Source organism: Dermacentor silvarum, chromosome 9 (genome assembly GCF_013339745.2).
Source record: "Dermacentor silvarum isolate Dsil-2018 chromosome 9, BIME_Dsil_1.4, whole genome shotgun sequence".
Taxonomy (NCBI): domain Eukaryota; kingdom Metazoa; phylum Arthropoda; class Arachnida; order Ixodida; family Ixodidae; genus Dermacentor; species Dermacentor silvarum.
The window spans coordinates 149130457-149146601 of NC_051162.1; the positions used below are offsets into that span (position 1 = coordinate 149130457).

General features: G+C 48.8%; 1 protein-coding gene across 7 annotated transcripts in view; it reads left to right on the plus strand.

Annotated features, from left to right (window-relative positions):
- The window catches only part of LOC119464529 (zinc finger protein 600), a 52817-nt gene extending 43224 nt beyond the window's left edge, over positions 1 to 9593 (plus strand). For all 7 annotated transcript variants that reach the window (XM_049656086.1, XM_037725546.2, XM_049656087.1 and 4 more), the window contains 3 exons: positions 1614 to 2395; positions 5122 to 5383; positions 6648 to 9593. In XM_049656086.1, coding sequence (XP_049512043.1) covers positions 1614 to 2395; positions 5122 to 5383; positions 6648 to 7363 — 1760 coding nt within the window. In that variant the 3' untranslated portion in view covers positions 7364 to 9593. The remainder of the gene's footprint in view (positions 1 to 1613; positions 2396 to 5121; positions 5384 to 6647) is intronic.
- The last annotated feature ends 6552 nt before the right edge of the window (positions 9594 to 16145 follow it).

Here is a 16145-nt window from a genome sequence, read left to right on the forward strand (position 1 = left end):
GCAAACGCACGGGGTCAATAGCTCATGCTCAGTAATTACCAGTCGGCCAATGAGAATGGCTCTCTTTCAGGCAGCCTACATATAAATGTGTTTCGATATAGGCATAGCAAATTATTGTTTGACCACTCTTGCCGTATTCACATCACTTTAACTATAATACATGGTGCTGTAGTGTTGCACTTCTCTCCTTCGACAAGACCAGCACTGTGTGTACAAATTTGTCAAAAGTGTACAGGCCATTCTGAGTCTTCACCATTTATGCTGTTCGGCTGTGTGGTGCAGTTTCCGTATAGTTTGACACACCTCCCCAGACTTATGGACGGTGATCACAAGGGCTCTCTTCATTCCCAAAAGCATCGTAACTAATGGCACACTACAGGAAAGCCCTTGCAGAGCCTGTAGTCAGCCTGGCAGTTGCAGTCAACGCAGCCCATACACTTTTGATAAAAACTGTACGTCTGATGACCTGATGTTCCCCTGTTTCGCTAAACAAAATATTTTGACAGTGCAACAGGTAACTGAGAGTAGATCTATCTCAATTCACAAGTTCCTCAATTGATCGAATGTCCAGTTGTGAATGGCATTACATGCACATATGAGATAATGCAAATAAGCCTCCTTCTCTTAGCAGATGGACCTCACATATACTTATTTGAAAGTGAGAAAATATTCCATATTCAAAGGTGAATTCAGAAATTTCACAATTCAAACACTGCTAATCATGAGATTTTGAAAAGATGTGCTCAGCACTAATTTTTTATGAATAAACAAATATTATGCTGCATTTTAATGTAACTGAAGACTCAACATAGTGAGTTTTGAGGACTTTTTCTGAACTATAATGAGCACGACTACGAAATCTGTGATGGCTTATAATATTTACTAGTTCTGCAGTTATAGCATAAAATTAAGGAAAGGGAAACTTTGTCCCTCGACCTCTTCGCTGATAATAATCTGCCAAGTAAATGCATATCAGGTATAGAAGGAACGCTTTGCTGTTAAAGTTTACTTTATCTTAGTGCCCATTTCTTTTCATCGCAAAACGATTACCTTTGTCTTCGGTGACTTCCTTTCTGTGTCACCTAACTGCACTTTCAGCTTTCCACACACAGCACAGCACAAGAACACTGGAGACGCAGACAATACAAAACGAATGCAAGTGTGTGTCTTACATCATCTGCATCGTACTTTTATTTTCTGTGTGTTCATGTGTGTGCTAGAACAGTGAAAAAACAAAATCAAATCGACAGCAACCAGCACAATTTCAAACATTGCATCCTTGGCCTAGATATTTCCCAGTGTCATTTCCCCATCTGATCTTCTGCTGCCTTCGACTATGTTTCTTGTCCCTTTGAATGCAGAATCTATTTTAGACCTACATTGCTTAGGTGCACTGCTTCCTCAGTGCGACACAACATGGGAAGAACATGCAGCAGTATCTGCAGACAGATATGGCAATTGGATAGTGACAGTCAAAATAACTTAGTGTAGTGCCTTTGGTATGCTACCTCGGCTGGCACATGTTTGGTAGTTCAATTTTTACCAACGCTGTTCGTAGCAGATGTTGAGAGCACCTTTACAGTGTACCTACTCTACTTTCCATTCTCTTTCAGCAATGCCTTTAGTCCTGAGCAATTCAAGGAGAAGCGACAGTGGAGTCCAGGAAGAAGCAAATGTTGACGATGCCACAGAAGGTTACGGCAGACCCAGCGCGGACACTGATGCTGCTTGCAGTGACGAGAGAGGTAGCTCTCTCACCGTTAATGCAGGGTCAGCAGCCGTCCCCTATAGCTGCAGACTTTGCTCACTCAAGTTCATCGAGCTGGATGCCTTGGCCTCCCACGTACTGACGTGCCCGTGGCCAGAGCCATTCCAGTGCAGCCTGTGTTCGGAGATGTGTATGGACTGGCGTGCGACACGGCGTCACCTTGCTTCTCACATCAACAAAGACGCGCAAAAGTGCCCGTTTTGTGAGCAGACCCTCGATCGTAAGAGTTGGACCTTCATGAGGCACATGCAGCGGCAGCACGTGCATGTCAAGGCGTTCATGTGCAACTTCTGCTGGGCCACATTTGTCATGAAGCAGGACATTCTCACGCACAGCCGTCGGTGTCGTGCAAAGGTTGACAAGTACATGAGGCTGACCGAAAAACGCAACTCGCCGGCTCACGCTCATCCGTACACATACCAGTGCTCCATTTGTTTGGACACATTCGTGAACATCTCGGTGGCGGCATGTCACATGCAAGTTCACATGAACGAAATGCAGCAAGATCACATGCAAGTTCAGATGAACGAAATGCAGCAAGATCACATGCAAGTTCACATGAACGAAATGCAGCAAGATCACATGCAAGTTCACATGAACGAAATGCAGCACAATCAAGCAGAAGAGGTGAGTACTGTCTTGCAGCTGTGGACCACAGTTGCCAGTCAAATTTTGGGACAAACCAGGCTGCAAGGCCTTTTTTGGTAGCACGACAATAGGAGGGCAAAGAGAATGAACTGACAGGACCTCGCACGTCGTATCGGTCTACCTTCTTTGCCCCCTTGTGGCCGTGCCACCAAAGCCCCCTATGAATGCACTCCCACTCGCCCATCTTTCTGTCCTTCTGCACTGTACTAATGCCTGCCTAACATCTGTGAAGGTCATTCGCTGAGCAAGAATTAAAGGTCGTTCGCTGAGCAATGCAACATAATATGGTAGTGTGAAGAGACGGGAACCAAGCTATATTGTTGACTGACTGGTGTTGCTGATAAGTCTAGTCACGATCGAGTGGCATGAGCAGAATTGGCAGGTTGTATATAACGTGTAGAGCAGATAGATTGGTAGTTTGTGTTAGAGGAAGTGGTGGGAATGCTGCTACATCTATGCTCCAAATGAGAGAAACTGCTCCAAAGGTGCTCCAGGACGAGCTGTGCCACGCAGTCTCGGAGACCACATCGAAGAGGAGTTGTGGTCAACGCGGTCACCACCACCTTATGCGATGAGTGCCATTGCATCTCCTGCTATTCATAAAGCTAAATGAACTGTAGGGTCACTGAGCTAATCCAATCTAGTTCGCACATTCTTGGAGTCTGCCATTAGGTCCTATGTGCCACATTTGCGGGTTGTGCATAGCTTAAGGCGAAGTTCTGTTGGGCCTAGTAGCACGTGATCGGCCTATTTCGCATTATTGACGTGTCCCACGTTTGTACTTCGTACCGGCGGCATGACCCTGGTGGGAGCGGTGCTCCTCTACTGACGACACACACGTTTGGCACGGAGGCTGTGTCATGGCACTCAGTGCACTGAAACTTACCCCCTTAAATGTTATTACTTAGCTGCTTTGCTGTGTGGCGTTTATCTGTGTTTGCTCGTGACGCAGCGGATTTGTAGCTCGGCCCTTTTACTTACTAGACGACTTTAGGCCTGAAATAAAATTGCTCAAATGGTTATCCTGCATACCATGTGACTCTATTGCTATGTAGTTTTTGTACCTTGGTTTGCTTGCTTCACCGCTGGGGGAGTGCAGTCCTCTTTTTCGAGCCTGCAGGTTGACTCAACGTGGCCACAGGATGGTTGTAATTCGTTTGCGAGTGGTGCCGTGTGCGTATCAGCTTCCTCGAGAATATGATGTGCGCTAGTACTCTGATACGCAGGAATAGTGTCCGGCTGACAACTATTCAGAGTCATCATTGTTGACTGCTACAAAATCTGTTCCAAAATGCCCTTGGCCATTCCCACCACTGTAGAGCTGTAGAGGCCTTTTCTATTTGTCCTTCTGAAGGGTCCCAGGGCTACCTAAGATTTTGCTTAACATTGTCCGGAAAGCAGTGCCCAGGAGTCTGAGAGCAGCTGCACAAAATTTGTGTCAACTTCAGAGGAAACTAAGAACCGTGCAAAATACGATAGAATGACAAATTGCCGTTGTAACAAGAACACAGCGGTATGGCCTAGCTAACATTACTAGTAGGAAGAGGAGCGAGTTTAGTCTAGCTGGTCATTGTAACATGTAAATATGAAAATTGGTTTAGAGATGACATTGATCTGCTGTCCTGGATGTTCAGGACTACTCGAGATGCTGCTTTAGTACAGGCGGTATGTAATTAGTGACTTGGGCAGTATGTGGTGGCACTCTTGATGCTAGTCATGTTCGATTGGGGATACCGCTTTTTCTCAGCGCTTAGGAATGCATGGGATAATGTTTCTATTTCAACTGGCACAGAGCAGTTATGAAGTGCGCACTTTATAAGAAAGTTTCTCGTACATCTTAGAAGAGCACACAAAATGGAGCCGCAGTTTTTCAAATCCGGTATATTAAGCATGAAATGCTTTTAGCTCCCGTTGTCGGCGACCTTCAAGAGAACGAGACTAGAACATCCGAGCATTGTTGCGAGAGCAAAACGAGATCATGCGGGCAACCAGTCAAAACTTAAGAAAATGCGGTCTCTGACCCCCAACCCCTTGTACAGCACCGCATTACATGCTCTGGTTACTGCCCAAACAAGTTTAAAAAAAAACACATTACTTCCGATTTCTTCCTAATCTTTGTTCACAATATCGCTCAAGGAACTTCTAGTACGCTGAAGTTTAATTTGTCATTTCCAGTAGCGACATTCAAAAAGCAGATAAAGTGCACCATACACTAGATTGTCATCTTTTGGCACTGAGACAGGGTTGCCTGTGCTCTTTTCAACACCAGCAGTCCGTGAGTTCCGCGGCGCGGGTTTTGCACCGCCTCCTTCGAGAGATGGTGCCATGCTGCGGGACCAGGCCGGTAGCACCCGGTGTACCGCGGATGGTTGTTTGGCCGAGACGAGACTTGCAACGAGGTTCAGTTTAGATTCATTTCGGCTCGACAAGCTTTCAGGCCTACGTCACGGTAGTAATGTGCTTTGCCAGTAGCCATTTCACGCTTACATCTACTCTCGATTACAGGAGAGCCAGCATACTGTTAAAGCACACCTGGCGAGAAAAGCAGACTCTAGTGGGAGAAGAAATCTTTAACTGTGGATAAGAAAAGAAAGGGGGGAAGGCAGCGTGGGGGGCGGAGAATTCGCTCTAGGACAAACAATGGCATTCAGCTTTAGACGATAACACATTGCCACATGCTTATCGCATCTTGTCTCTCTGTCCAGGTTATAAAGAAGCACCCCTCCGATTGCCGAGAGCAGCGGTCAGTGGCAACAGAATCCACCCGAGTCTTGCAAGGAGACGCATCTACACAGTGTGACTTCAGAGCACGCATCGCTATCAAGTCCATGTTGTCAGCCAAGGGCTTCTCTAAAGCAACAGAGGCCGAGTTGTACATTCCGAAAGTCTCTGTGTGGACGCAGTCCGAAGATCTGGAAGACTGCAGCAACGCTTCCTCATTGCTCGAACTGCCACTACTAAACGAAGGTGCACCCCCCCCCCCATGCATTTTGATGTGATCACTATCAACACCTCAAGTTTCACTAGAAAGAAGCATTAAGTTAAACTGGATTGGTAAATTACTTTAGTGGAATAGCACATACATGAATCTTGCGACAAGTGGAGTTTGGGAAGCCAGAAAAAGGGTGAAAATAAGATTAGCTTCCTGCACTAGCTCCCCATCACATCATGCGATTTGAACACTGATTGCTTGGTACCATAGTTAATACAATAGTTCATCAATAAACAAGGATTGCCATATAATCTCAAGTGGGGGCTGCACCCTCAACTTGGCAGCCCCAAAATTTGAAAAACCGAGACGCAGTGGTGTTTGGTGTGCTGATGGGGTGTGCGCGCCTCAGCGAATGGCACTAGATGGCCAGAGCTGGACTTTGACTTGCACAGTTCCAGGTGCGGCCACATTCGGCTCCTTTGTGGAACCAGGCAAATCGCCGGCACCGTCGTTTCTTTGTGCCGTTAGTTTTCGCAGCCAGCTCCTTTGGCACATCTGTCAGCTGCCGGGAGTCCACAATGGAGACGTTTGATAGTGTATGATGCTGCGTTTAAGTTCAAGATTGTCGCGAATGCAGAAGAACACGGCAAGCGAGTAGCCAGCCGCAACTTCGGCGTTGATGACAAAGCATACTTGGGTGGCTGAAGCAGAAAGAGGAGCTCGCAGCAATGAACAAATCGAGGAGTGCGTTTCGTGATAAGCTATGCAAGTTCCCGAGACTCGTACTCGGAAAAATTTGCAGGAGCCACACCTAGTGTGCAAAATGAAAAATGTGAAAAGTGAAATGAAATGAAAAAAAAGTGTGCAAAATGAAAAATGTGCAGGAGCCACACCTAGCGAAAATTGCAAAAAAAAAAAAGTGCGGTTCTTGCACGAGTCTGTACGGTACATTGCATTTTTGAAGGAACCAGGGACTCGACGTATAGAGTTTTCAGCACTAAATATGCTTTACTAAATTACATTTCTGATTGGTGCTTTTTATGAGTCATGACTGTAGCTCAACTGCATGCAAGGTACTGTACAATTAGTGGAGCAGTTAAGCTTGGTGTGGCCAGGTTTGTTATGGAACTGAGCTGAAGATTTCTTAAGTGCGCTGCTCTTGCAGGGCATGTGAACTTTTCTGCGCAAAGTACCTTGACATGCTGTGCCTTCTATTTCACACTTTCTTATGCAGGGCACCAGTCTCATGTTTACCAGTGTTTGTCGCCAATGTTGAGAGCACCTTCTATCCTTTTTCAGCAATGCCTCAAGTGCCGGGAAATTCAAGCAGGACCAGCAGTGAAATGCAGGAAGACGCAGAGCTTGGTTGTGTCGCAGGAAGTGACAGTGTATTCAAGGTGACAACGGACGCACCTTGCAGCGAAGGGACAGAAGGCTCTGCCACAGTCGATGCAGGGCCAGTAGTCATCGCCTATGCCTGTGGACTTTGCCCAAGAAAGTTCCAGGACCTGGATTCTTTGGCTTCCCACGTACTGACATGCCCATGGCCGGAGCCTTTCCAATGCAGCCTGTGTTCAGAGAGTTGTGCGAACTGGATTGTGACATGGAATCACCTCCTCGCTTCTCACATTAGCAAAGCCGCGGAAAAGTGCCCTTTTTGCGAGGAAACTCTTAATGGTAGGAACACTAGCACCGCGAACCACATGCTGCGGCTGCACGTGGGCGTAAAGCTGTTTAGGTGCAACTTGTGCAGGGACACCTTTTACTGCAAGCCGTACTTGCTCCATCACGTGCGTCGTTGCCACGAAGGTGGTGTCCCGCACGAGTGCGATTGGTGTGCGAGCTCGTTTTCTGACAAACGTGATTTGCAGGCCCACGTTCGCCGGCACCTGAGTGCGTGGCCGTACAAGTGTCACGTTTGCTCGGCCACATTTGTGAAGAGGTCGGACATTGCTAGTCACTTGCGTGGTCACAAAATCGAGGGGCAGTGGTTTGCCTTGCAATTTCTCTCATGAGGTGGCTGCTGGCCTTGCACGTTTTGAGTGCTGAGAGTTTCTGGCAAGCTTTCAGGTTGGAGTACTTTCGGCATTCTCAGATGTGGCGTAGTGGCACCTTCTGAAACCACGTGAATGTTATCAAGAGGAAGCTTTACCACAGGTCCTATTCCAGTTTCCCCATTCATATAGTAGATGCAAAGCAGAGCAATGCTCTTATAAGACAGCTCCTTAACTCGGCGTAAAAATTAGCATAGCTTGCACTGGAGGCGCAATGCTAAAGAAACAGCGGAGCTGATGGGCACCTAGCTAGTCCCAGTATTTTCAGAATTTATTGACTATTGATCGATTAGCTATTGATTGGCTATCGCAAGGTATTGGTCACGTATTTGGGCTAGGCTAAGCACTGCCAAATCATCCCCAGTATTTTTGGGAATATATTGATTATTGATAGATTATCTATTTTTTGGCTATCGCAAGGTATTGGCCGTATTTGGGCTAGGCTAAGCACTACCAAGTCATCCCCAGCATTTTCCGGAATTTATTGATTGTTGATAGGTTATCAATTAGCTATTGATTGGCTATCAATGACTGACTAAGCTTAAGTAGTCCCACCCATACTTAGCTAGACTTAGCCAAGCTCAGCTTCGCTAATTCACAGGGCCATTGCGCTTGGACCCTTTCTGTACTACCGCCGGGATCAGCCCATATTTTTTGTCCGCGACGGACGGACTAACGGCCGGCTTAAGCAACTCCACTGTTAAAAAGGGTAATTGCAGTTCCGTAAATTGCAATTAAAGTGGACAGATGTGAACTGTGCTCAGACTGCCACGCAAAATACTGCAACCACGAGTGGCCGACTATGATCACATTAATTTAGTCGTCCTTGTCGCTTGACAATCTTGCCTCAGCAGTGCACGCCCAAAGCTGGTGGCCCGTCGTGCCTTCCGTTAATATTTCAGATTCCCATCACTTCGAAGCTTTTCACGAGTCTCGAGCAGAACCATACGCCACGTGTATAAAACTCGTGCCCGCCCTTCTTGCAGGGATTCCCTCTTAATGAACCTGAAAGCACGATACAGTGCACTTCGGTACTGGCTCACCCAAGCTCGCAATCTCCTGTGATTGCCAACAGTGCCATTGTTGTCAGGACTAGTGCCATGTCATAGCAGCTGACAGAAATCAAACAATGCATGGGAACGGCATCCGAGACTGCACTGATGCACCGGGGCAGTCTCTGAGGCCACCACCCTGGGAATGCACCTGATGCTTAGTGAAACTCCTTTCCAAATTTTCGGGCTATAAAGTGTTGGCGCAGGCCTTACACAAGGGAGGTCCTCATGCGAGTGAATGCAGTAATACATCCATTTTCTTAATAGGTGCACTTCACAGAGAAGCTGTATGTGACTAGCCGAATGATTCGTCCGTCTGTTGCCTGTACGCAAAAAGGGCTCGAGCGTCGTCTTCTTCCAGTACAGCTGGCTCGTTGGCGCCCCTCAGTGCAACCGCGCTCGTCGTCATCTTCCACAGCTGGCTCCGTTGCCGCTCATCATTCCAGCACAGAATTTCAATTCTCTTTGTTGTCGTAATGGGGAGCCCGTGTTTAAGGAGGTATGAGCGTGTAACGGTATGCAGCTTAAAGGGGTATGAGCCATTCATTGTCTTGTGTGACAGACAGATATACCGTCAGTGACATCGTTCTATTGTTCTCTCCATCGCAATTGATCGTGTGTGTAACCTCATTGAGAAACACAGAGGACTTGAACCGTCGGGATTAACCCAGTGATAAACACAGGGGCCGCACGTTTCAGCTTCACTGGTTAACCACCTGTACAGAGTGCTTGGGCGGTAATTTTTTTATCTTCTCATGTTTTCTCATCTTTTCTGCCCTTACCCTATTCCTCAGTGCAGAGTAGCCAGCCGGACACTTAATCTGGTTAACTTCTCTACCTTTCACCTCTTGTTTCCCCTCTCTATAAAGGGTGTTTCACTTAACTTGAGCCAAACTTTAAAAATATGCAAATGACATGTAGCTGAACCAAACCAAGGTAATGTTGTTTTCCATTGCTTGGAGATACTCCGATTATTTCTTGCATTTTGCCTAATTACATAATTAGTCTTAATTATTAAACTTCTGTTATAATTAGATGAATAGTGCCAATGAGAAAACTGTAGAGCAACACGAGAAACTCCCGATACAGCTTTCTGTGGCTCAATACGTGCTACATAAGTTTCCGAGCATGAAAGAAACCCGCGAGAGAGAGAAACTTTAATGAATAAAATGAAACTTTAGGTCCCGTGGTTGGGGCCCCTAGTCCAGGGCTCCACTGGCACGAGCGGTTCGCTGGGCTTGGTCCAGGAGAGCCAGTTGGCTGTCCTGGTCCTCGTCCGCAAGCCGCGCCTCCCACTGCCTGTTAAAATCTTGTGGTTTTAGTAGTGTGGAGTTTATATGTTTTGGTCTGTTTGGGCATATCCACGTGATGTGCGGTAACGTTGGCGTGTCCCCACACCACGGGCATTCGTCAGTGTATCGTGCTTGGTGAATACGGCTAAGTGTATGTAGGTTTGGGTATGTGTGTGTTTGAAGTCGGCGCCAATTCCTCGCCTGTTGACTGTTTAACTTAGGATGAGGGCGTCCATATTGCCTCCGCTCCTGTCTTTGGTGTTCGAGGATGTCGCGCGGTGTAGAAGGAGGCTCGTCACTGGGTCGGTCCGCAGCTCGGATGCTTAGTACGCGAGCTAGCCGGTCCGCCCTTGTGTTGCCCTCCATGCCTTCGTGTGCGGGGCACCAAGTGAGGTTGTGGAATCCGGTAATTTGACTCCCTAGAATTTTTAGTACTAAGCGCGGCGCCGTCCCGGAGAGATACAGGCGGCAGGCGGTTTGTGAGTCCGTGAGTATGGCAGCAGATACGTCCCTATTCTCCGCGTCCCTAATTGCAAGTGCAATCGCTGCGGCTTCTGCTGTGCTGGTAGATTTTGCCTTGACCGATGCAGCTATCACACGATTTTAGTTCGTGGCTACCACCGTATACTTGTCCCTGTCCGTTTGACTCGCGTCTGTGTAGTACACGTCCGGTTGTCCTCTAAATCTCTGGTGCAAGGTTCTCGCTCGGGCCTTCCGGCGCCCTACATGATATCTCGGGCTCATATTCTTCGGAATTGGGGACACTATTATGTGCTGCCTGACTTCCTGGGTCATCTGCACTGTCTCTTCTGCACTGAACTGGGGGCGGAGGGCAAAGCCCAGTTTGGTTAATATGGCCCGACCCTGCGTTGATGCGCACAGCCGTTCCTTTTGCGCGATGAGGGTGGCCGTCGCATATTCCTCGAAGGTATTGTGGATTCCTAATTTCTCGAAACGTTCTGTACTGGTATTTTCTGGGAGTCCTAGAGCAGCTTTAAATGCCCGCCGGATGATCACTTCAAGCTGTTTGAGCTCCTGCTTGGTAATGCTTTGGAAGGGGAGTGCATACGTTATCCTACTGATGACAAAGGCGTGTACCACTCGAATCGTTTCTTCTTCTGAGAAGCCCTCGCGGGTTCGCGTAACCCTACGGATCATTTTGGCTACGTTATGTGTAGTACCTTTGAGGAGGCGGAGCGTGTGCGCTACTCCGGCCGTTTGTTGGATCCATAATCCCAGGACGCGGAGTTTATCCACCTCTCTTACACGCCCCCCGTCCAAGAAAAGTTCGAAACTCGGACGATTTTCTCGTCTCGCGTACTTCACTCTTATACGAATAAATTCGGACTTCTCTGGGGCACATGTCATGCCGGCCCCTTGCGTGAAGGTTTCGACCTGTTGGATCGCCCACTGGAGAAGCTCCTGCTTATCCCCGTAGGATCCCCGATTTGCCCACAGCGTAATATCGTCAGCGTAAATGGCGCTCCCTAGGGCTTGCTTCGCATCCAACTCTAGTGCGAGTTTACGCATTCCCAGATTAAATAGGAGAGGGGAGAGTATGGACCCTTGTGGGGTTCCTCGATCGGGAACTGCAAAGGGTTTCGACCTAGTTGAGCCCAGACCGATGGTGGCCGTGCGGTTTCTCAGAAAGCTGCGTACATACTGGTAAATGCGCGTCCCGCAACCTACTGCTTTTAGTCCTTCCAGTATTGCATCGTGGGAAATCGTATCAAATGCCTTTTTTACGTCGAGAGCAAGCACAATGCTGTCTTCGGAACCCCTTACCGGGTGCAGAACGTCCTGCTGAAGCATCAGAAAAACGTCCTGTGCCGACACATCTGGACGAAATCCGAACATGTTTGGGGGAAAAAGATTGTTGCTTTCTATGTAGCGCGATAACCGGGTCTGTATCACCTTTTCAAAGAGCTTTCCGGCACACGATGTTAGCGATATAGGTCGTAGGTTTCGAATATCTCGGGGCTTCCCCGGTTTTGGAATAAGGATGATTTTTGCTTCCCTCCATTCAGCAGGTAGTTCTCCCTGATCCACCCATACATTCTCGTTGAAGTATTCAGTTAACTGCTCTATGGTTTCGTCGCTCAAGTTTCGAATCATGGCGTTAGTAATCTGATCGGGCCCTGGCGCCGTGTTTCTTTTGAAGGACTGCGCCGCGGCATAAACCTCCGCCGTAGTTATCGGTGCGTCCAGATTGGGTTGTTCCGGCCCCGTATAGTTACCGCATCGGCTCGCCTCTTTGGAATTCGTACCTATATAAATATGCTTTAAGTAATCAATGGTACCTATATAAATATGCTTTAAGTAATCAATGAGTTCCTCGTCGTTGCCCTTGAATTCATTCTCCAGTAGCTTGAGTGTCATGTGCGCTGCCGTCTTAATTCCCCCGGGATTCATCATGCTGCGGAGAATGTGCCATGTCTTTTTGGTACTGAGGGTCCCCCTAAAGGAATCGCAGAGCTGGCGCCAGTTACCGTCGCATAATTCCTGCGCGTACGTGTTCGCCTCCTGAGCTAACTGAGCAATGCGGATTTTAAGCTTCCTGTTTAACCTCTGCCTTTTCCATCTCTTGGTGAGGCTACGGTGGGCCTCCCATAAATGTAGCAGGTGCCTGTCCACTACCGGGGTGTCTCGCGTTGTGTCTACAACCTTCGTCACACCCGCCAGCGTGTTGAGAAGCTGCTGCGCCCAGATTCCGACGTTCGTTATCGGACCTGTGCTACCCTGGCGATCGCGATATTTCTTCCAATCTGTCAGTGTGGCCTGCCCAACCTTGCGTCTTATACGGGACGAGTTTACCGAAAGGCTGAGGATATAGTGGTCACTTCCAAGGTTGTCCCCTAGATTTGTCCACGTTATCTCATCCGCTTGGTTCGTAAAGGTTAAGTCCGGCGAGGTATCTTTCGAGACGCTATTACCGATTCTGGTGGGTTCATCAAGACGAGTTAACAGGGTTAAATCGTACCTCTCCGTCAAATCCAGCAAAAGTTTTCCTTTCGGAGAGTCTGCCGCGTATCCCCATTCGGAGTGTTGCGCATTGAAGTCCCCTAAAACCAAGACTCTGTCCCGCCTAGACGCTAAACGCATCGCTGCGGAAACCACATCCTCAAAGTCCGCCAGTCTGTCTCTGGGAGGGCTATATATGTTTACAATCACTGTTTTCGGCTTGCCGCGCTTATGTGGCCATGTCGTGATTATTTGATGTTGTATAATCTCCCCATGAATGTATTCTACACTTAGCGCGACACCCTTTTTGGCGAAAGTGGCAACCTGTGGGTAATCGGGATGGGTGTACAAGTCGTACCCTTTAAGATTTCTCTTGTGCTTTCCTATTTCTTGCAAACAAATGATATCCGGAGGAATAGGCACCGACTCCATATATTGTATGAAATTAGCGTGTTTAGTACGAAACGTGCAGCAGTTCCACTGCCACACCTCAAGACTTTCTGCGATACGTGTTCCTAGTTTAGCCATGGATGGTACTATCGCTGTCAGTCGCATCCATACCCTTTGGTCCCCGCGTCGGCGCTTCCGGGCTTACGCTCGTGCGCTTGCGGAGTCCCGCGCGAACTGACGCAATAGAGTCATCGACATGTCTTTTGAGCGTGTGAATCTCAGCGAATAGTCTCTGCACATTTTGGGCTACCTGGTCTAGCGTCGTCGTCGGCGAGCTAGTTTCAGCCGGTGTGTGCGCTGTCGCTGTGATCACCTGTCTGTTTGTGCCGGCCTGTGTGTGTGCATTTGTATTGTTGTGAGCAACCGATCTACGAAATGCCTCAAACTCGGCTCTGAGTTCCGCCAAGCTACTCTTGAGGGCACGGTTCTCCTCCACTATTTTAAGATATTCGGGGTTCTGTGTAATGGGCGTCGGCGCTTTTTTGGGAGAGTTTGGTTTGGCAGTGTGAGACGCGACTTGTGCCCAGCTCACCTGATTATGTTGTGACTTGCTCTGTGCCAGCGGGCCCTTTGCGGCCTTGGCGCTGTCTTCCATCTGGATGGGATGTTGCTGCTGTTGGTTTCCCGGTCGCGACTGGGACCTTGGTCGTGGTTGCACTACAGGTTGCCCGGACCAGGTCCGCTCCCTCGACCTCGAACGGGAACAGCTGCGTCGATGTTCAGACCAGAGTCCTGGGTAGGCCTCTAGTTCAGAGTCCTCATCCTCGCTGGCAAACCACCGTGGTGTGCGCTTTGCTAGCGGAGTCTTCTTTGAAAGTCGCACAGGTTTAAGTCGTCTTCGGCAGCTGCGGTCACCCGTGGGGTGATCCTCCCCACAGGCAGCGCATTTCGGGCTGCACTCTTGTCCTTCCGGTGGGTCCTGTAACCCGCACACGCGGCACACAGACAAGTCCGGTTGTGGGCACACATCCGTTCGATGGCCTACGCTCCAGCAGGTTTTGCACACCTGAGTTGCGTTACGGTACGGATGGCAGGCCTTCTCTCCACCGTAGTAGTATACGTATCTCGGTACTACGTTTCCGAAGAAAGTAATCACTGCACTTTGGGAGTCGCCGAGCATTCGGGCTTCCACTACCTCCACTCCTTGGGTGCGGATCCGGAGGTTTGCCTTTAAAACTGCGGGTGACGTGTGGGGTTCGATTCCGTGCACTACGCCTCGTACTGCACCTTCTCCAGTCGTTACGTACGCATTAACGGGATGGGGTCGTCCATTAATGTTCAGCGTTTTTATGTTCTGCATCATCCGTGCGTCCTCTTTCTCCGGTGTCGACACAACGGCGATGTTCGATCCTGGTTTGATACGTAGGATGAAATTGTCACTTCGTATCTTGTTTTGGCATGCCTCCACGACGGCCCGGGCCAGTCCTTGGCTGCTGATGTTCTTAAGGGGTAAGCCCTGATGCGAGCGGATAACCACTTTCAGATCTTGACGCGGTAGCGGTGGCAGACGCCTCCTGCGTGGTCGGTGTCGTTGTTTGCTCAGTTTGTCGGTTAAGTGCGACGAGGTGTCTTCTCCTGGCGCGTTCTTGCGCTCCCTCGCCTGCCGTTTCTTCTCACGTAGTGAAAAGACTTTCTCCCATCCCGTTTCCGCCTCAGTGTCTTGCAGTGCTGCTGAACGAGCGCTGCCATTTTGGAAGTTGGAATCTCTATCGGGAAGGGTCGACATGCGGTTGGCATAAGGGTCGGATACATCCATACCTTCATCGCCGCAGGGCCCTCGTGGGATGTCGTGGGTCGATGTAGAGGCTCCCGCTGCACCGGAGTCAGCCGTCGAAGCCATCGTTGGGGTCGAAGCCGTCGGGGTCTAAGCCGCCGGCGTCGAGCGCGTGTTCACCGGCGTCGCCACCGCCGCCCAACTTATCGTTAGGGTTAGCGGGGCCGCTACGAGGTGCAAGTGGATTCTTGGCCGTAATTCCCGAAAAAAGGTCCAATCTCCGAAAAAGTGGTGTCCTTGGAGAGCGGAGCACTTCTCGGATCTAGTGATGTTGGTTTCCAGGCGGTAGCAAGGAAACGTCCCACCGAAAAACGTCAAAACTTTCGGAGCCAGAGCTGCTCTCAGAGCTGCTCGAGCGTCGTCGTCTTCTTCCTCCAGAAACCCGCGAATACACACAAAATTGCCGCGCGACTGGCCGCTCGAGATACTCTTCATGTATTCGCGGGCTTTTTCTTGCCAAGCTACAGAGTTGTAAACTAATTACTCAAATTCCTTCGAATTGGGATTTTAAAATCTAAACAGGTTCATAGCCTGAATTGAAAATCTACTTCCTACAGTCAGTAGATAGTGTAAATGTTTTCTCTTAAATGCAGCATACCTCGTAAAATTGGGGGCAGTGGATGCCAGGAAAATTGATTTCTCCATTTCTCTGTACTTAATTAGAATATCTTGAGGTAAAGCTTCCTCTTAAGAAAACATACTGGTGGGCTAATTGTTACTGCATAACTTTAGGTATATCGCAAACGGGCGCGCAGGGCGACAGAGGAGCGCTGCGTCTCCTCCGTCGTCCTGTGTTCCCATTTGCGCTATACCTCAAGTTATATTTTCATATTAAATATGGGAGATCACACCCATGTGCAGAAGTACGGATAACACAAGAACGACCTAATCGACTAGCAGAGCAACATTGCTATCAAGACGGAGATAGTGCTGTTGCAGGCAGTCGCAGGGTCCAAGACTTTAATATTCTGCAGGAATCACCTTCAAGATAGGCAAAAAGGGTCCAGGTGGCCATAGTCGTTTAGCCACTGGGCCCAACATTCACGCCACGAAGCAAGCTGTGATGAAAGCATCAATGCTACCAACATTGCTGCTGCCTTCTAATGCAATGAGCATTCTTTGGGAACTTCACCCATTTTGTCTGTGTGTCTGTCTGTCTCCACGTCTAACCTCTTTCATGCCAACTTTGGTTACTGGTTAGTTGGTCTAATAGG